The sequence below is a fragment of the Phoxinus phoxinus genome, assembly GCF_949152265.1.
Source record: "Phoxinus phoxinus genome assembly, chromosome: 1".
In the NCBI taxonomy this organism is placed as follows: Eukaryota; Metazoa; Chordata; class Actinopteri; order Cypriniformes; family Leuciscidae; genus Phoxinus; species Phoxinus phoxinus.
The window spans coordinates 40,638,490-40,659,796 of NC_136876.1; the positions used below are offsets into that span (position 1 = coordinate 40,638,490).

General features: G+C 43.7%; 2 protein-coding genes across 2 annotated transcripts in view; one reads left to right on the forward strand and one right to left on the reverse strand.

The window, feature by feature from the left end:
• The window catches only part of fn3krp (fructosamine 3 kinase related protein), a 29,114-nt gene extending 20,749 nt beyond the window's left edge, over nt 1-8,365 (reverse strand). Inside the window, exon 1 of the mRNA XM_079607478.1 lies at nt 8,326-8,365. The gene's annotated coding sequence lies outside the window, so the exon portion shown is untranslated. The remainder of the gene's footprint in view (nt 1-8,325) is intronic.
• On the forward strand, nt 7,327-20,685 carry LOC306995648 (cytochrome P450 2K1-like). The gene is made up of 9 exons (XM_079607435.1): nt 7,327-7,620; nt 7,703-7,865; nt 8,351-8,500; nt 8,588-8,748; nt 8,899-9,078; nt 9,270-9,411; nt 9,500-9,684; nt 9,764-9,905; nt 20,010-20,685. The coding sequence occupies exons 1-9, from the start codon at nt 7,417-7,419 to the stop codon at nt 20,195-20,197; spliced, it is 1,515 nt and encodes a 504-aa protein (XP_079463561.1). The 5' UTR covers nt 7,327-7,416; the 3' UTR covers nt 20,198-20,685.
• The last annotated feature ends 622 nt before the right edge of the window (nt 20,686-21,307 follow it).

Sequence of the window (21,307 nt, forward strand, 5' to 3'; positions counted from 1 at the left end):
AATTCTCAGTGGGTGTTTCACTGAGCGGGGCAAATCGATTTGTTATCGGAACGGAAAAGTGGTTTTTTGATCCGCGACTAGAGCGATCTCTCACTGTCACCCATCTGCCCTGCTGCACGGGCTCTACTTCAGCTGGAACCGACTCATGTAAAGAATTAACTAGGCTAGGCGCATCCAAAATAGTATCTAAAGCTCTAGCACTCTTCTTACTATTCTCGATTAAAGTTTGGATGCGTGTCTCTAGTTCTGAAATCTTCTCCGTCAGCCTGACTGTCTCCTTGCATTTATCACATATAAATCCTATATTGCCGACAGAGAAGGCTATGGTAAACATGTGACATGAAGTGCAGGTGACAATAACAGGAGAAGACATTACTCACCGTGTTTGTTGACTGATTCTTACTCACCTGGGCTTTTATGAACTCAAAGGCGCGGGCGCGCGAGAGAAAATAAATAACTGAGCGCACGGGTGGTGCGTTAAAAGGCTAGCGAGTTAGTACACTCAAAAAAATAAATTGTTGAATGAACATGATTTAATCGTATCACCCATTATGCATCTAAGCAAGATTTGAATATTTTATTTGAACACAATATTGGTTTGTAAATTGAACATGATTGTAATATGTCAATGCAACTTCTTTGCAACTAATTGAATCAACATGTTTGTATTGTGTTAGACTAATCAAATGTATTCTCATTCACTCAAAGCACAGGAAAGCAGAATCACCAAAGGAGAAAATTTAATTTTTAAGTCACCATTATGGAGATCAGTGTGTGTTTTAGTTGGGCTCTTCACCCTTAAATTATTAACTTTAAGTTTAGTTTGGCTGCTGTACATAAGTTATAACAGCCAGATGAACAAATAGGAACGGTGATCTGATGGTGTTGGTTGTGTATTAACATAACCATTATTTCACAATCATTTAACCTGAATCACTGAACTCATATAGAGTCCAATTTATGATTTAGGTTTATTTTATTAATTAAAGCTGCATAATATGTTTAGTCTTATCAATGAAATTAAACGATCAAATCAATAAAAAATAAATATACACATTTCTTTTTAGGCACACACAGACATCACGATTTAACGTATGAATCTCAGCAATGGTGAGAAACAGATCACCTCTGATCATAATAAGCTCATTATTTATTCATGCAGCAATGCATGATGGGAGCTATGAATGAGTTTTGATTGGTGCAACACAGAATGCACTGCAACATGCTTTATAAATGTCACCATGGTTGAGATTCATACACTGATTCTTGATGTCTGTGTGTGCCCAAAAAAGAAATGTGTATATATATATTTTTATTTGTATTGATTTGATCGTTTTAATTTCATTGAAAAGGCTAAACCTATTATGCAGCTAAAATTAATAAATTATACTTAACTCATAAATTGGACTCTATATGAGTTCAGTGATTCAGGTTAAATGATTGTGAAATAATGGTTATATTAATACACAACCAACACCATCAGATCACCGTTCCTATTTGTTCATCTGGCTGTTATAACTTATGTACAGCAGCCAAACAAAACTTAGTTAATAATTTAAGGGTGAAGAGCCCAACTAAAACACACACTGATCTTCATAATGGTAACTTAAAAATTTGATTTTCTCCTTTGGTGATTCTGCTTTCCTGTGCTTTGAGTGAATGAGAATACATTTGATTAGTCTAACACACTACAAACATGTTGATTCAATTAGTTGCAAAGAAGTTGCATTGACATATTACAATCATGTTCAATTTACAAACCAATATTGTGTTCAAATAAAATATTCAAATCTTGCTTAGATGCATAATGGGTGATACGATTAAATCATGTTCATTCAACAATTTATTTTTTTGAGTGTATGTTGTGCTGACAATAACGGAAGCTAGCAATGTCAGGTTAATCTGAGATGTTGAGTAAGCTGTATTTAGTAGTATAAACAACTAGAATTTCTAATAAATGATGGTTCAAAACAGAAAGAAACACGAAGCTAATACGAGGCTTAGACGCAGCAAACAAACTCACAGCAGCAGCAGTCACAGCGAGGCAGACAGGAGCAATCGATCCAGGAATTGAAGTGTGGTACTGCCTAATAAGAAACAAAACAATATATTAATTTCAGTCTCGTTTTGTAACTCAACCAAACTTAAACCTAAACAAAAGAAAAATAAATGATTTTACAAAATACGCAAAAATGAGCACAAGACCATAACAAAAGGAAAACTATAAATTACAATTCGGAGCAAAACAAGAAACAAATCAAAATGAAACAAACAGGCCACGATCGGCCGTACACTCAGAGCAGAGCAAGCCAGCGAGGGAACAAGCTACCACATTAATGCTCACACCTCAGCGAGCAATCGTCCTGGCTCGCTGTTATGAGAGTTCAAGTTCGCTCCAACAAAAAGACGCAAATAAGCCCAGGCAAGACAGCAGTGCGTTAGATCAAGAGACGTGCATCTCGTCCCATAATCGAGTTGAAACCCTTGATCCTGCCACTCAATCTGTCAAACATGAAACAGAAAAATTACTAACAAAACAATAAAAAGTCAAACCACGCGAATGGCTCTCATACATACCAGATGATGTTCCTAACGCGGTACTATGCATGGTCGCGGACCATAACATGCAGTGGGTTTTCGTTGACGAGCTACACAAAAACTTATAGTAAACAAACATTCCATTTAACAAATAAAACAATCAATTGCCTTAAAACGAACCTCCATGCCAGGGGCAGCCCATGCACAGCAACAGAACGGAGAGACGGCACTCCAGACACTCTCCCATTCATAAATTGTAACTTCCGTAAAGGGGCGGTACGGATGACAACGCATTCCAGGTGAAAGAAACGTCCTCATTTTATACCCCGACAGCAAACTGCTGATAGGTTCAGCGTTTTTACATGACACTGGCCAATCAACACGAGTAAACTTCACCCTGCTACATTCGCATCTATCAATGTTTCACTATACTCTGTCTGTCTCTAGCCTATCAGTCAATGTGTACATTTAAATGTAAGCCTAAATATAACTAAACAAATTGCACTATAAAAGTCACTATATCACCATAAATCCGCTATCTCAAAATCAAACTCCTCTCACAAAAACCCACGAGGTCAAGATGCGTTGACTTTATACAGATGTGCGATTGTGTGGTCTGTTCCCGACCCTGTCAATCAAACGCTGATTCGGCGGACCATGCCACCTGTCGAAACACTTGTGAAACACTCCGAAGCTTCATTTAGCCGTAGTCATGTGACATGGGTGTTTTGAATCACGCTTCGGATCAGTTTTCCGAAACATCTGCGCTTCGGGATCTCGAAAAGCTTTGGAACGTCAGTTTCGTGACCTTGGACTGTTTACCTCGTTTTCTGATTGTTCTCTGCCTGCCCCGACCCAGACTGTTTACTGGACTTTGCTTATTGCTGCCTGCCTTGACCTCTGCCTGTGACTCTGATCTTCTCTGCGTTCCCTCCATTGCCCTGTCTGCTGTTGATTACCCAACCTGTCCGACTATTCTAATAAAAGTAACAAATGGAGTCCGGTGCTTCATTACACCAATAAAGCTGTATTTTTGAGAGTGTATGATTGGTTGCATTTAGCACCCCCAGAGACCTTCAGATTCAGAACAGATCTGTGACCCATTTTCAGAGCTGATATGATTCACAGTGTCAGTTAGTGTACATGACACATGGTGTTACATCCTAAACCCTCTGACGAAACGTTGCATTGCTTAATCAGGTCTGTGAAAGTAGGTCTGAAGTCACTCCAGGTTGAAGTGTGACAGAGGTCAGAGATGCATTGCTCTGTGTTCATTTGTGTGTCTGAATGAGTTATTGTACAGCTTCTATCATAAAAGATAAACAAAGAGCATATGTTACCATTTTAAAACAAAACGAATAAATGTGAAGTGTTGAAATATTTGTTTTATTTGGGTGTCAAGATTAAATAAGCATAAAAGAGAATTTTCACTTCACTTCATTATGAAAAAAAAGTGTAATCATTTGATTTGATTGTTTAGTAAAGGTTGTTTGATAACATTAATACATGGACGAGCGCTTCCTGCAGCACAGAGCCCAGTCAGATCAGTCAAATCAGATCCGAGGATCGGTTTGTCCTGATAGATCTAAAAGACGCATACTCCATCTCACAGGAAGTTCCTAAGGATAGCTTTCGGGGCTGATGCGTTCCAATATTGGGTTCTTCCGTTCGGCCTGGCTCTCTACCCTCAACCATTCATCAAATGCATGGATGCAGCTCTGGCACCGCTGAGGCTCCAGGGCATCTGGGTGCTGAATTACATCGACGACTGGCTCATTTTAGCGCAGTCTCGAGAGTTGGCGGTTCGACACGAAGATGTCGTCCTTGGGCACATTCAAAGTTTGGGGTTGAGACTTGAGTGTGTTGTCGCCTTCCCAGCAAACTACGTTCCTTGGGGTAGTTTGGGACTCGACTACGATGCGGGCACAAAAGTCTCCTGCGTGTATCAAGTCCATCCAGGCCATGGTAACCAGCATATAAATGAACAGTTTCAGAGGTTGTTAGGGCTCATGGCAGCTGCATCCAATGTGATACCTTTTGGCCTGCTGCACATGAGGGCCCTGCAGTGGTGGTTAGAAGCCAAGGGATTTTCCCAGAGGGGGAACCCATTATGTGTGATCAGAGTTACACGCAGATGCCTTCGTTCCCTATCCATATGGAAGAAACCTTGGTTCCAGTCCCAAGGCCCAGTGTTGGGAGCGCCATGTCGCCAAAAATCGTTTCGACAGACACATCCCTCATGGGCTGAGGCATGGTCGTACGACAGGGGGGTCTGAGATCGCTCCCTCTATGTAGACTGGCGCATCAGATCCTCCTGTGGTCCCAGGGGAAACTGTTGTCTCTCAGAGCAATGTACGTCCCATGGGTCCAGAATTGGGGAGCAGAACTCCTGTTGAGGCAGGGGCTGAGGCCCGGGGAATGGAGACCTCACCCCGAAGTGGTGAAGTCAATATGCGAGATGTTCTCTCTATCCCATCCCCACTGGGTCTGGATGCGATGGTGCAGGCGTGGCCGAGGCAGCACCTGTATGCATTTCCCCCGATTGCTCTGCTCCAATAGTCTTAGCGAGAGTCCTGCGAGACGGGTTCAGTCTACTCCTAGTAGCCCCGTTGTGGCCGGCCTTAGTATGGTCTGTTGGCAGCAGTGGTCGAGACCATACTCGGCTCCAGAGCTCCTTGCACAAGGAAATTGTACAGCCTTTAGTTAACTGCCTGGTGGCTTCAGTGCTGGAGTTCCTCCAGAATCGCTCCTTTGCTGGTCTTACCCTGTCCACACTTAAGGTGTATGTGGCTGCAATTATGGCTTTCCATACTCCTTTAAGTGACGGACCCTTGGGGAGGCACCAGCTGGTCGCATGGTTCCTTCCTTCCTGGAGGATGAGGCCTGCAGCTCGGACCAGAGTCCCAACATGAGATCTGGCAGTGGTTCTCGAAGGGCTGGCTGCGGCCCCCTTCGAACCTCTGGAGTCAGCTGCGGCCAAGAACCTCACACTCAATGTACTTTTTCTCCTAGCCATCAATTCTCTTAAAAGAGTCGGAGATCTCCAGGCCCTCTCTATATCTCTTGAGTGCCTGGAGTTTGCCCCTGGTAGAGGTAAGGCTATCTTGCATCCCAGACAGGGCTATGTGCCTAAGGTGCCTTCTAATATGGCATAGTCTATGGTTCTGCAGGCTTTTCATCCTCCATCTTCCCGCCTTTAAGCACACCATCAGCCATTGGATGGGTCAAGCTATTTCCCTGGCCAGGTGTGCAGTCTGCCTTCACCTTTGGCCTTGAGGGCTCACTCAACTAGAGGCATGGCGTCCTCTAGAGCCCTCCTTTCAGGGGCCCCTATTCAAGAGGTATGTGATGCGGCTGGCTGGGCCACTCCGCACACATTCACAAGATTTTACAGTCTGGAGCTCCCTTCTACGCCGGGTGCATGAGTGCTCTTGTCCTAAGTTGTGTCTGTGCATAGTGGGTATTCGTAAGCGTCGGTACCTTCGAAAGGGAACGTCTCAGGTTCCGACTGTATCCCTTGTTCTCTGAGAAGGAATGAGACACTGCGTCCCTTTGCCATGCCTGCCTGGGAGCAATTTGCTTCATCGCAGAAGCTAACTCTTTTGTGTGCCGGCATCCCTTTATAGCTTCTGTGCATGCCGTCACACGTTACGTCATGAAGCAATGCCACTCAGGATTGGATTAGTTTAATTTATACTTCAGACGCGTTATGCTGGGGGCATTCCCCAAAGTGTCGTTAGCGACGCAGTATCTCGTTCCCTTCTCAGGGAACAAGGGTTACAGTCATAACCCAAGACATTTTTTTTATGTTCTTAGTGCTATAGCCCTGATCTGCTCTAAGTATAATGTATAGTTTAATTGTGAAGGTGACGTGTGAGATAATCTGCCTGAAGTGAACTACTTGAATATCATAGCCTATTTATGTTTAATTCTAAAAGTTATAATCTTAATAGAAAATGTGTAATAAAAATGTATAAAGCATATTGCAATTTGAGATCTTATTCTTGTGCTGTGAAGCAATTAGTTTCAGTTTGTGATTCATCACTCTGTTCCTGCTGTACAACGACCATCGATCCACAACCCTCTAGTCCACTTTTAATAAAGTTCAAGTATGTGCAAATATTTTTCAATTAAACATTTACACAATTACACTCATATTCTGAAAGCAAAGCAAAGCATCTTAAAGCTGTGACTGATATTTTGTCAAATTTAGGAGAAAAGGCTAACTTTGGCATGATTAACTGTGTGTTAATACTCATCTAAACACAGATGATTTTCATTTGCGTCTGATTGAGTTATTGTAAAGCTTGCAATATATAAAATAAATATTTGAGCTCATAATAGTGTTTTAAAGTCGATCATTTACATGTAAACTGTTGAAATATATAATTTTTTTAATTCTAGATTTGAGTCAATATTACTGTTCATATCTGAACACAGATCAAATATAAAGTTGTGATAGGCAAGAGGTTACACTAGTTTGAAGTTTGATAAAGGTCACAGTATCTCTGTGTATCACAGTTCAGACCTGATTTGCTGTGCATTGTTGGTAATGTAGACACTATAACAATATTTTGTACATATATAAACCAAAAGGCATGTTTTAATTATGTAAATTAAATAATATTGGAGTAAAGACTGTGTTAAACCCGATTTTTTGCTTTTAAGGCTTTATTGTTTGAATAATGTTCCTGTCTCGTTTTAACCAGCTAAAGAAAGTTAATGATTCACCATAGTGTGTCACATACATGCTGATGTAACGATACCAACCCTCTATTCTCATGGATTTTTACAGTTTGTTTAGGATCACACAAGGTCCCTCCCTTACATATCGGCTATAAATCTGCGAGTGCTTCAGTTCAGAAGCTTATAGAGAAAATGGCTGTAATCGAGTCACTTATGCAGTTTCTCAGCACAGGTACCTTACTGGGTGCTTTGCTGTTGATTCTGGTTTTGTATTTGCTTTCCTCTGGATCCAGATCTCAGAAAGAGGGGAAAGAGCCACCGGGACCCAAACCTCTGCCGCTGCTGGGGAACCTGCTGACCCTTGACCTCAAGAGACCCTTTGACACCTTTTTTGAGGTGAGAACTTGATACATTTAAAATGAATAGTGGTCTAACATTTTAAGATTTGTTTGTAAATGTCTTTCTCTGTGTCCTCCAGCTGTCCAAAACCTATGGAAACATATTCCAAGTGTTTTTGGGTCCCAAAAAAACTGTGGTCTTAGTTGGGTACAAAACTGTCAAAGAAGCTCTTGTGAACAATGCAGAAGAGTTCGGCGACAGAAAAATCGGACCTGGTTTCAGGATAATGAATGACGAACATGGTAGGAATCTTCTTATTTTGTGCCTAAAATGAATGTACAAACAGTAAATGCTAGACATTTTGCAAATCAAACACCTTTCCAGATCAATGAAATGTATTCAAATTGGTAAACCTAATAAAGGAATCAAGATTTTCATTCAGTTTGGCACAAATGTGAGCTCATTATAAAAATTTCTAACACATCTGGTGGTGAATCGGCCACTTTAACAATGAAAAACCTAAAAATGTCTTTGATCAAGGAGTATTCATGGGTTCCCAGCAATATTTGGTGACAAAATTGTTTTTTAACATTTGTAAAGTAACATAAATTCATGAATAGTTATTTGTGAAATGACTAGTCGCTTATTAACCTAAAATGCATATAAGCAAGCTGACACTGTATAAGTCCCAAAGGTCTAAGGTTAATGTATGTTTAACTCACAAAGTAATAATTTTCTACTTGTGTTGTTGCTGAGACTCACGGTCGGTTGGTTCTGTGTTGATCAGGAATAATTTTTTCCAATGGAGAGAACTGGAGAGAGATGCGACGCTTCGCTCTCAGCAACCTGCGGGACTTCGGGATGGGCAAGAGAGGAAGTGAAGAGAAAATCATAGAGGAAATTCAGTATCTGAAAGGAGAGTTTGATAAGTTTGAAGGTACAAGCTGAAACACATTTATGGACATCTGCAATCATGCTCTTAGTTTAAAGGATCCGTTGAGAGACATTTGTTTTCTCTTCACAGGGAAACCCTTCGACACAACACAGCCTGTGAACTACGCTGTGTCAAACATCATCTCAGCTATTGTGTACGGCAGCAGATTTGAATACACAGACCCTCAATTCAGAAGAATGGTCGACAGGGCAAACGAAAATGTTCGAGTTGGTGGATCGACTTCTATGTTGGTAAGTACAAATGATATGTTAACCAGAACTTTTGATGAAATTGCCTGTAGTTTGTCCACAGACATTAGAAAGACCCAAAATCAACACATACCTTTGAAAGTGTCTCTGGAGAACATCTGTCGATCAGTTTCTTTGAACATGTATTTCTAGATGTATGATGTATTTCCTTGGTTGGGCCCGTTCCTGAAAAACAAAAGGATTATTGTAGAAAATATTGTCAAAAGTCGAGTGGAGATGAAGAGGTTGATAACCGGACTGCTGGAGACTCTGAATCCACACGACCACAGAGGGTTTGTGGACTCCTTTCTCTTCCGCAAACAGACTGAAGAGGTACAAAATGTATTTATTTATTTCCCCCCACAACAGTTTCATGATCACACCCTTTACTGCAATGATCAGACAATCAGGTGGAAGATGCAAATCAGAAGTTTGCACTAGATCTGAATATATATTTTTTCCAGTTTATGTTGTTGGTGAAGTGAACAAATAGTACTATGCACTTTGTGTATTGCATTTGACAGAAATCCGGCAAGAAGGACTCATACTTTCACGATGAGAATCTAATGATGACTGTGACAAATCTGTTTGTCGCTGGTACTGACACGACAGGAACGACTCTGCGCTGGGGTTTGATGCTCATGGCCAAATACCCTCATATACAGGGTAAAAAACACAGTAATGCCAAGAGTTTTTCTCAATGCTAAATCCATTGTTTTCCATAGGAACAAACGTGGGTTGCATTTGTGTGCAGATCGAGTTCACGAGGAGATTGACCGAGTGATTGGTGGACGTCAGCCAGCGGTGGAAGATAGAAAGAAATTACCGTATACAGATGCAGTGATTCATGAAACCCAGAGACTGGCAAATATTGTTCCCTTGAGTCTGCCGCATATAACCAGCTGTGATGTTCACTTCAATGGATACTTCATCAAGAAGGTCAGTCAGAAGAATAAATATTTAGGCCTATAAAAGATACCATGTGCATCTTGAACAACGTTTTTTCTCCATTTTCTAGGGTACCACTGTAGTTCCTCTGCTGACGTCTGTTTTGAAGGATCCAAGCGAATGGGAGAAACCGAACAGCTTTTACCCAGAACACTTCCTAGATGAGAAAAGCCAGTTTGTCAAGAGAGATGCTTTCATGCCCTTTTCTGCAGGTACAGTGAAACTTTAGCTCAATGCCGTAACCATGTCTTGAACATTGAGGGTACCAAACCCTCAATAATGGTGAGATAATGGTCTTTTTTTTAAAGTAATTAAATTATTAAATAATTTAAAGGGATTTAAAGAAATAAACAATGCATAAAATTAAAACGGAAAATGTACTGGTCACAACATTATCCAGTAATTTTCCAGAAATGTCCTTTCTTGATATATAACCACTGATAAATATATTCGGTTTTGATGTCAGATGATAGAAAAAAATATATATACAGATTGTGCGGATTAGAACCCAGAACCTCTGACACAGAGGCAAAAAGATCTACCAAAAGACCATTAAAGTGCACAAGAACTTGAAGTGAAGTGAACTATAGCCTAGATTTATTCACGTGAAAATTCTCGGCATTAACAATATAGATCTCATTAAACCCAATGTATGCTACTAATTAAAATATATTTCTGGATTATGTTATTTTGTCCGAAAATTTGTATTGTACACATTTTGTAGCCTACATATAGGCTATCTAATTTAGCAACTCCCCTTCCACACACACACACACACACACACACACACAATGTGTTCTAAAACCTGCTTTAAAATATCTATATATTTTTTATATCTTCACTATGAAACCATATCTGTGCAAACGTCGTGTGTATTCCAGTATTAATCGTACTCTAGGCCTATAGAGAGCCTAAGTCCCTCCCCTTCCGGTCGACCACCATGGGACCTTATTTCGGAAAAATATTGTATGGTAGTCAATGGCGAGAGACAACAAATATTTTGATCTCGTTTGAATTGTGCCCTGAATTCCACATATGATGTTTGTCAATTTAAAAGATACATTTTAAAGTCAAGAAAGTCGCAGTTTGATGTAAAACTGTTGAGGTATAAGACTGTGAAAATACGTAATTACAAAGACTACAAACCCAGAAGGCGCACATGCGACGTCATACCTTTTCTCTCTATGAATGAAGCTAACTTGACTGAAGCTAACGTCTGTCATTTTTTCTATAGTCTTACATTATAATCGTAACGTTACGCCGTCATGCCTGACTCGTATTTTGAGCCAGAATACACACATACGAGCAACGGATCTTGTGACGTAGGCTACATAGTGCGAGACGAGAGATGTAGTTCATCGAGCGATTTTCACATACAACTAAACGTTACTCTTCTGTTTTATGACAAACTGCGACTTTCTTGACTTTCATATTTACCTTTTAAATTGACAAACATCATATGTGTAGTTCAGGGGACAGTTCAGACGGAATAAAAAGATAAGTTATCTCTCGCCATTGACTTCCATACATATTTTTTCCGAAATAAGGTCCCATGAGCCGGAAGCGGAGGGGCGGGACTTAGGCTCTCTATAGCCTAAAACTAGATTTGTCGAAAATGTCTCGTCTCATCACATTAACGTTAAATGAATTAGGCCTGCATATAATTCAAAACTGCTAAATTGGACCAACACAAAACTAGAGCAGTTTTCATCACTGGACCCACAAAAAACTAGAGTAGTTTTCATCACTATACTGTGGTCGCTATTATTCCATCGTGAAACAACTTTGTCGAATGTTTACATCTACTTACATCTCCGTTTCACTGATCGCTTCGCCCCCCTCAGCTTATTCATTCTGTCAGTCAACAGCAAAGCCCGCCTTCTTTGTCTGATTGGTTACCTCAATCATTTTGAGATTGACGAGCGTTGTTAGACCAATAACTTTTTTCTTTCTAAGAAATTCATGTACTATACTTTAGTTAAATTTTTTTCTTTAAAATGTTGTAGTTAAGGGTATTGCATGGTACTAAAGTATTCACCAATTATGCATTTATTTCTATATAAAATTATACAAATATTAAGATTTTTTTTATTTATTTTTTACTCTTTGGTAACTGTGATAACTTGTCACTCGAACAACAAATAGGCTAGAGACGTTATGGCTGATTCAACACAACGCAGCAAGCTTTATTTTCTCTCTCTCTCTGTTTTACCATTGGTGCATACGGGTATATCACACAGGACCTATTTTTTTTAAGTCACCCCTGAGCATAGGACAATTAACTAGGCCTACTTAAACATTTCGTTTAGTTATTCTTGAATTAAAACAAAAATAATAATTTCTTTGGAATATCACATTTCCAAATTACTACAGTAACACTTTATTTTGATGGTCCATTTTTTATATTCTGTTGACAATAAGTAACATTGCGCCAATGTGTCAACTTGATGGTCCTTCAACGACTAAGTAACTTTGCAACTACATGTCAACTTATTCTAACCCTGTCTACTATCACTCTAATGTGAGTTAGTAGACATGTTGGTGCAGTGTTACTTATAGTCAGCACAGCAGAATGTGTTAAAGGGACCATCAAAATAAAGTGAAACCAACTATTTGAATAAAAAAAAATGGAGCAAAACTATTTAAAATCCAAAGAATGGAGGAAAATTGGTGCCATCTAGTGGAAAGAAAAACATTTACATTTATATTTATGCACTTGGCAGACACTTCTATCCAAAGCGACTTACATTGCATTTCAAAATACACATTTACATTATTATCAGTTCTTGCTTTCTCTGGGAGAAAGAAAATAGAGAAATAAAGATTTTTTTTCTTCCAATGTCTAATTTATATATATATTTAGTTAATTAAACAGAATTCAAGTACAAACAATAATGGCAATATGTTTTCGTGTTGATAAAGCACTTAGAAAAAAGAACAAAATAAATTAAAATCAAGTAAAAGAAAAGAAAAGAAAAGAAAAGAAAAGAAAAGAAAAGAAAAGAAAAGAAAAATAGGAGGGGTGAGGGTCTTAGTCTAATAAACAAGTCCAAAGTAAAGAAGATTTACGCCATTTCTGTCCGACATCCATTAAATAGATTTTACAAATAGCTTAAAATCATTCTTCCATCCATAAAGAAAACTTCTGTAATACCACCGTATAGCACTACAGTAACAGGTTTGTCTATATTCTGTTCTCTTACGTAGAGTTCTCTCGTACTGCGTCGAAAGAACGCTACGGGAAAGATATTTCTTTGTCGAGATTGAAGCCTAAAATTAATCCTTAATTTTGTAATATTGTAAAACGCTTTTCTGAAGCATACAACCTAGGCGGAGCAATACAGCTCACCCATTGGCTGCTCTGCCAGAAAAGCACAGCCTATGCGAGGCCAGAGACGCTGACCAATGAGGACGCTTCGCGCCCTTCTGCGTCACCTCCCGCCCAAACAGGCGTGGCCTAGGCCTATAAATACGAGCATAGCTGTCTAACACACTGATTTTCTTAAATTCAACGAAGCTGCACGCATCGCTGGATTGATTCGAGCCGCCACAGCCGTTTGGAACAAGCACTTCAGCAGGACGAGCCCTTTTCTGAAGCCGCCGCCTTCGCCGCCTTCAGCCGCCGTTCCCTGCTGCGCTTCTCCGGCGTGGAATATCCTTTTCAGTTTTGTGTGTGTTTTGTGTGTGTGTTCGCATACCGCGTCACACATTTTTCCTCACAAAAGAGCAACGAGTGTCTTTTTAAAGATGTCTCGCTTTTCCTGCGGCTCCTGCCGAGCCGCGCTCATCGACGGGGACCACCACGAACTGTGTGTTTCCTGCTTGGGCGAGGAACATGCAGCTATCGCTCTCGGTGATGGCGGCTGCCATCACTGCGACATGATGCCAATCGCGACTCTGCGGACTCGCCTTGCATCTTTCGCCGAAGCTGCTCAACCGCCCCCTGTAGCGCCGCGCCGTAAGAAGCGCCGCGCTCAGCGGGTCCCGGAACCTCCCTCCACGAGGAGCTCGCCGCCGCCACCGCCGCTAGCTCCTCTCAACGTTTCGTTTGAGTCGCTCACCGACGGACAACAGCCGCAGCCCGCCGCTTTGTCCGTTATGGAGGACGACCAGCAAGCTGTATCAGAGGGGGATGATGACTGCTGTTCGCTTCTCGCTTCGGAGAGCGAGGGTTGGGCGAGCTCCGTGGACCTCCCCTCCCCCGCTGTTCCGGAACGCAGAGGAGGGAAGATCAGCATCGAGGCAGAACTGATGCGTCTGCTCACACAGGCCGTGTCGAGCCTCGGCCTCGATTGGTCGACGCCCGAGCAACCTGCACTCAACCGGCTGGATGGCCGCTTCCTCTCTGGAGACCGCGCTGCGCCCCCCTCCAGACACGCACCGTTTCTTCCTGAGCTTCATGAAGAGGTAGCGAAATCGTGGAAGGCGCCTTTTTCAGCCAGAGTGCGTACTTCTGCCTCGCCAGCATTCTCCGTAGTGGACGGTGCTCGAGACAGAGGCTACCACGCTCTCCCTCCGGTCGAGGAGGCTGTAGCGACTCACCTTTGCCCACCCTCTGCTGGACGGCGGGCTAAGGGAGTCCTACCATCCAAAGCTTGCCGCACATCGTCAGCTCTGAACGGCCGCGTGTATTCCGCCGCCGGACAAGCTGCATCGGCGCTGCACACCATGGCGGTGCTTCAAATCCACCAGGCCAACCTCCTCTGCAAGCTAGACGAGGAAGGCCCGGGCGCGATCAGTGTTCCGGACTTACGTAGCGCCACAGACCTAGCTCTTCGCGCTACAAAGTCCGCCGCACACGCCATCGGCAGGATTATGGCCTCAGCTACTGTTTCCGAGAGACATTTATGGCTGACTCTCTCTGAAATGGCGGAGTCGGAGCGCTCTGCGTTCCTCGACGCCCCCGTTTCACCGGCTGGCCTCTTCGGGTCCTCCGTGAAGGACTTCGCGGACCGATTCGCCGAGGTACAGAAGACTTCGCAGGCCATGAGACATTTCCTGCCAAAGCGCTCCAGTTCCGCAACAGGCCGCCCTAAACAGCCGCCTGCCCGAACTCAGCAGCGCCCCGCGCCCGCCGCACCGGCCCAGCAGCAACAGGCCCGAGAGAGACCACGGTCTCGCTCCGCCGGACGCCGCCCGCCACCGCGTGGTCCTCGGCCCAAGATTTCACTCAAGCCCGAGGCCTCGGCGCCATCCTAGCCCTGCTAGGAAAAAGACGGTGTTCGGGTCCCGCTGCGGCCGGACTTCCACCCAAGATTTTCGCTTGTACAGCCCTAAGTTCCGTGTTTGTACCAGTGTATTTAGCAGCCAACAAACCGGCCGTAAAGCCCGTTTGCCTGCACACAAACGCCGTTTTCACGGCGACCCAGATAAATCTAAAAAAGAGTTTAATTTCTGGTGTTCCGGCCAAGGCCGATGGTGTAATGTGTGTAACTGCAATGCCCACCCAGTGCCCATTCATTCACACAAGCACAGCCCCGTTCAACACAGGGTTTGCACACATAAAATCGGCTCATGCCGATTGTGCTTTACATGTAGTGAGCGTGCCCACTGTCCAGTGCCCACAACCACTACACACTGGACGTTCCGCGGTTTCTGTAAAAACTAAACTAACGAACGGTCAGTCAGTTCACAAACACAGTGTCCCCGGTGTTATAAATGTGCCCGCTACCAAGCGCCCACGTTTATTCACAAACATAACGAGCCCCGTAGGGCTCGCCCCGCGTGCTCTCTCTCAACTCAGAGAGTCGAGCGCGCGCGGGACGCATACTGTGTTAAACATGTCCCCCGCCTCAGACGCCACGGCGTCCATGTTACAGCACACGGTTGCTCTCGTGTCGCCGCCATTTCGCGACCAGGGCCCAGATTACATTCAACCCCTAGTCACACGTGCAGATGCATGGGAAAGACTTCCCGGGGTCTCAGAATGGGTGCTAGAGACTATAAAAAGAGGCTATTCGCTACAGTTTCATCGACGCCCTCCCCGTTTCACGGGAAAAGTCGAAACCACGGTAAAAACAGAAGTAGCACATCTACTTCGAGCCGAAATAGCGAAGCTATTGAGCAAAGGGGCCATAGAGCCTTTATCTCAAGCTCAGAGCGAAGGGGGTCTGTACAGCAGATATTTCCTGGTACCGAAGAAAGACGGGGGTCTCAGACCCATTTTAGATCTAAGGCGTCTGAACAAAACGCTAACAAAGCGGAAGTTCAGAATGCTCACGACCAGAAGAATCCTCGCGCAAATTCGCCGAGGAGACTGGTTTATGGCGATAGATCTGAAAGACGCGTATTTTCACATACAAATTGCGTCACGTCACAGGCGATTTTTGAGATTCGCCTTCGAGGGCCGGGCATATCAGTACACAGTCCTGCCATTCGGCCTGTCTCTAGCACCTCGTACATTTACAGTGTGCATGGACGCGGCGCTGGCACCCCTGAGACTCCGAGGCGTTCGAATTCTGAACTATTTGGACGATTGGCTAATTCTGGCTCAATCGCCGTCAGAACTCGCTCACCACAAGACACTAATACTCGATCACCTCGAGTGCTTAGGTCTGAGAGTCAATTGGGAGAAAAGTTCACTGTTTCCCAGTCAAAGGATCTCCTTTTTAGGACTGGATCTGAACTCACTGTCTATGACAGCACAGCTGTCATCACAGCGCAGGCGAAATACCCTGCAAATGGCGAAATCCTTCCGCAGCGGCCACATAGTGCCACTCAGGAGATTTCAGAAAATGCTGGGCCTCATGGCCTCAGCCTCAACAGTGCTGCAGTTGGGCCTGCTGCGCATGCGCCCACTACAGTTCTGGTTGAGAGCGCGCGTACCGCGCCGAGCATGGTTACACGGTCGTTATCGCCTCAAGGTCACTCAGGAATGCATTTCAGCCCTGACACCATGGAGAGCGTCAGACTGGTACCGGTCAGGTGTAAGCCTGGGGACTTCCTCGAGCCTGAAGGTGGTGTCCACGGACGCGTCCACCTCAGGCTGGGGAGCACTGCTCGACGGCAGACCGCTCTTTGGCCAGTGGGCAGAGCGGGCCAAACTACCGCACATAAACTGCCTGGAAATGATGGCGGTGGACTTTGCGCTGAGGCGCTTCTGTCCCCGGATAAAAGGACACCACGTCCTGGTCCGCTCGGACAACATGTCGGTAGTAGCCTACATAAACCGCCAGGGTGGCGTGAGATCCCGGAACCTATTCAGGTTAGCGGAACGCATACTGGTGTGGGCCCAGCACAACCTGCGCTCGTTAAGAGCAATGCACGTGCCAGGCCACTTGAACGTAGGCCCGGACAGACTCTCACGGAACAACGTTCCTACGGGAGAGTGGTCCCTACACACACAGACAGTGCGTCTGCTGTGGAAAACGTTCGGCAGAGCGGAAATAGACCTGTTTGCAAACCAGGAAAACGCTCACTGCCCAGAATTCTTTTCGAAGAGCACGAACGCGCTGGCCAGAGTCTGGCCCCGCCGTCCGCTCTATGCTTTTCCTCCTGTCTCACTCCTGCCTCAAGTGCTGGAGCGTATCAAGGAGAGCGGATGCTCAGTACTACTGGTTGCTCCATACTGGACGAATCAGACCTGGTTCCCAGCTTTGATGCGACTGAAAAGTACTGCCCCGTGGCCGATTCCAGTGAGGAGAGACCTCCTCTCACAGGCCAAGGGCTCGATTCTGCATCCTCACCCCGAGCTTTGGTCCCTACACGTATGGGCCATAAACGGGTACCCGCTAACCTCCCAAGAGGAGTGTTAGACACGATCGAACAAGCTAGGGCTCCGTCTACTAGACGACTCTACGCTTCCAAATGGTCGGTGTTCTCTGGATGGTGTTCAGATCAAGGTCTGTCACCACTTCAGTGTGGAGAACCGGAGATTCTCTCCTTCTTGCAAGAGCTATTGGATAAGGGAAGAACCCCATCCACGCTCAAAGTCTATGTGGCTGCCATATCAGCGTTCGTTAATCCAACGCTTGGCCATTCACTAGGCAGGAACGACCTGGTGGTCCGCTTCCTTAGAGGCGCCAGGAGGTTAAACCCTCCAAGGCCTCCTTCAGTCCCCGTTTGGGACCTTTCTACAGTGTTGAACGCTATGAAAGGGGCCCCTTTCGAGCCTATTCACTCAGTTGACATGAAACACCTGTCTTTCAAGACCGTGTTTCTTTTGGCTCTCGCTTCAGTGAAGCGTGTGGGAGACTTGCAAGCGCTCTCAGTGAGAGCTTCTTGTATGGAGTTCGGGCCAAACGACTCTGTAGTCGTATTGAAACCGAAGCATGGGTACGTGCCTAAGTCCCTCAACACACCGTTCAGGGCTCAGGTCATCTCCCTGTCGGCCCTGCCGGCCTCAGAGGACGGAAATAGCTCCCTTTGCCCGGTCAGGGCATTAAGAGCTTACGTGTCCCGCTCCGCTGTTTTTCGACAGACGGAGCAGCTCTTTGTTTCGTTCAGCGGGCGCTCCAAAGGGCGAGCCGCAACGAAACAGAGTCTGTCTCGATGGGTAGTGGACGCCATTGCGCTAGCCTACTAGAGGTTTGGAATGCCCTTTGGGCATCAGAGCACATTCCACGAGAGGCATGGCCTCTTCATGGGCTTGGTATAGCGGAATCTCGTTACAAGATATCTGTATGGCGGCAGGCTGGGCCTCCCCGTCTACATTTATTAGGTTCTATAACCTAGAGGTTCCTGCGTTGCAGGCTAAACTGCTCTCGGTCTAGAAGACTATGTATAAGTGTTCCTGCCCCGCGCTGCGGCCCAGGTCACTTCAATGTTTAATATGTATAAGTGTTCCTGCCCCGCGCTGCAGCCCAGGTCACTTCAATGTTTAATATGTATAAGTGTTCCTGCCCCGCGCTGCGGCCCAGGTCACTTCAATGTTTAAGCATCACTCACTGACAATGTGTCCCATGAGCATGCTATTACCCCTCATATATATCTATATTTACATATATATGCTATTGTGCCTTAAGAGGCACTACTATAAAGGGATGATGCTATTTTAGCCGCTCTCCCTATACTTCTTGGGGTAGGCACTTGTATACCAGGGCGCGCGCGCCCTTAGGTGTCTGTGTCGGTCCAAGAGCACGCACGGCGGTTTACATAGGGTTCCCGTAGCGTTCTTTCGACGCAGTACGAGAGAACTCTACGTAAGAGAACGTACTCGGTTACTAACGTAACCTCGGTTCTCTCTAGGAGAGGGAACGAGTACTGCGTCTCATGGCCGTGCGTGCCCACGCTGCGTCGCTTCATTGACGAAAATCAGTGTGTTAGACAGCTATGCTCGTATTTATAGGCCTAGGCCACGCCTGTTTGGGCGGGAGGTGACGCAGAAGGGCGCGAAGCGTCCTCATTGGTCAGCGTCTCTGGCCTCGCATAGGCTGTGCTTTTCTGGCAGAGCAGCCAATGGGTGAGCTGTATTGCTCCGCCTAGGTTGTATGCTTCAGAAAAGCGTTTTACAATATTACAAAATTAAGGATTAATTTTAGGCTTCAATCTCGACAAAGAAATATCTTTCCCGTAGCGTTCTTTCGACGCAGTACTCGTTCCCTCTCCTAGAGAGAACCGAGGTTACGTTAGTAACCGAGTACGTTTCCCTTCATTTTACTGAGTATGATGTTTTCAGATTTTATTTATTTTATAGATTTTGGCTCATTTTTGCCATATTGTTACAGCCATGTGTGTGTGTGTGTGTGTGTGTGTGTGTGTGTGTGTGTGTGTGTGTACATACTTTTTGTCTGCATCGTGGCTGATTTGTGGATTGTACACCCAAAAATATTCTGTGTATTTTCATATTTTTCATATTTCCCCTTCATTTTCTACATAGTCATATTACATTTTTGAAAGGAATGAACATGAGGTTTTGAGGGTTAGAATTAGAGTGCGTACAATAGGCTACTGTTGTTTGACAACAACCCGATTGTTCAGCAAATGAAACGGCTTTTAAAAAGAAAAAACTTGTAGCCAAAAACTCCATAAAACATTGTGCCATTCGATTGTAAAGACTGCCATCCCTGACAGCCTCATTTTAATTCTCATTAAATTCATTTTGGTGTCTATGAGGTCTGTAACGGGTCAAGTTTTGTACCATTCCCGGTGAGGACAGAGGAATAATCTTGCCCCCCTCAATGTTTACAGCCCTGCTTTAGGTCCCATTAGCTCTGGTTCAATATGTGCTGCCTAGATAGCATTTTAAACAGGCATTCAATTCCTCCATTCAACTCAACTCAACTCTCTCTCTCTCTCTCTCTCTCTCTCTCTCTCTCTCTCTCTCTCTCTCTCTCTCTCTCTCTCGCTCTCTCTCTCTCTCTCTCTCGCTCTCTCAGGCCGAAGGGTTTGTTTGGGAGAGAGTTTGGCCAGGATGGAGCTCTTCCTGTTCTTCACTTCCCTCCTTCAGAGCTACCGCTTCACAACTCCACCTGGAGTGTCTGGAGATTATCTGGATCTCAAAGGAATAGTCGGAATCACGTTGAATCCGTCCCCACACAAGCTATGTGTGATCAGACGCTCCTGATCCAAGAAAATACCATCAGTCATAACACATAAATTTGACCCTCTTTATGAGTTGGACGATTTCTGAACATATTTCTTCTCACTGATTTGTATATATGTAAATAATGAACAATGTGTCAAACCACTTTTGACTTTTTGGATTATAAAACTTCTCAGATAAGTAAAAAACTTTAATAGGAATGATACATTTAGTTTCTAGATTAAAAATATAGAATATGGTTACTGATTGTTTGGAGAAATAAAACGCATTTTCAATTTCTACTTTTTATGTCATAAATATATTTGTAATGTCATCATTGACATTTTATCACATAATTACATCTTTGAATGTCATAATTATGACTTTTATACAATCTGTGAGCAATCTTTTTAGAATAAATAAAAACATATTTTGTGAAGGACTATTGTTTCGCAGACTTCTCTGTTAATAATTGCAAGATGTTTGCCTTATTGGATGTCTGTACATAAATTAATTCACTATTGTTGTGTAAATTGTGGTTTGCTTTTATCCTGCACATTATGGCATTTTCTGAAAACTCCCACAAATTTCACCTCACAAGTAAAATATGTTTTAAGGCAAACATAGCAAATAACAAACACTTAAGGTAAGAACTGGTGGCTATGAATCAGTTAAGGTCTAATACGAATGTTGGCCAACAGAACTGGGCACCTTATTTTTTCGTAGTTTTATGCTTATTGTAAAAAAAATTGTGACATTTTTTTCACACTGATTCCGGAGGGGGTAACACTTTATAATAACTGCACACTATTATTAATCATTAACCATTAGTAAACAGTTAATTCATCATTTATAAAGCTAAGCAGTTTTTAAATACAGCCATAAATGCTTTATTCTTAATTTATAACTATAATGTGTTTAATAATTGTAGTCATACTTTATTAATGATCAATTTATTCAAAAGTATAGCATTATTTACAAACCAGTTATTTGGGAGTTGTCAGTGTAGTAAATTCAGGTAAAGCATTTAGTTGTGGTCAGTTAACTCTTTTTGTGAGCTCAACTAGAGTGAGGACTATTTATGCATTGTAAATCATTTACAAAGGAGATTTAAAGGCTCATTTGTCTTCTAAACTGAAAAAATAAACAAAC

What these genes read in the sequence shown, in the direction of transcription:
- LOC306995648 (XM_079607435.1), top strand. Translation starts at nt 7,417, where the DNA reads ATGGCTGTAATCGAGTCACTTATGCAGTTTCTCAGCACAGGTACCTTA. An exon ending in CCTTTGACACCTTTTTTGAG is followed by an intron (nt 7,621 to 7,702) that starts GTGAGAACTTGA and finishes TGTGTCCTCCAG; the next exon opens with CTGTCCAAAACCTATGGAAA. An exon ending in GTGGATCGACTTCTATGTTG is followed by an intron (nt 8,749 to 8,898) that starts GTAAGTACAAAT and finishes ATGTATTTCTAG; the next exon opens with ATGTATGATGTATTTCCTTG.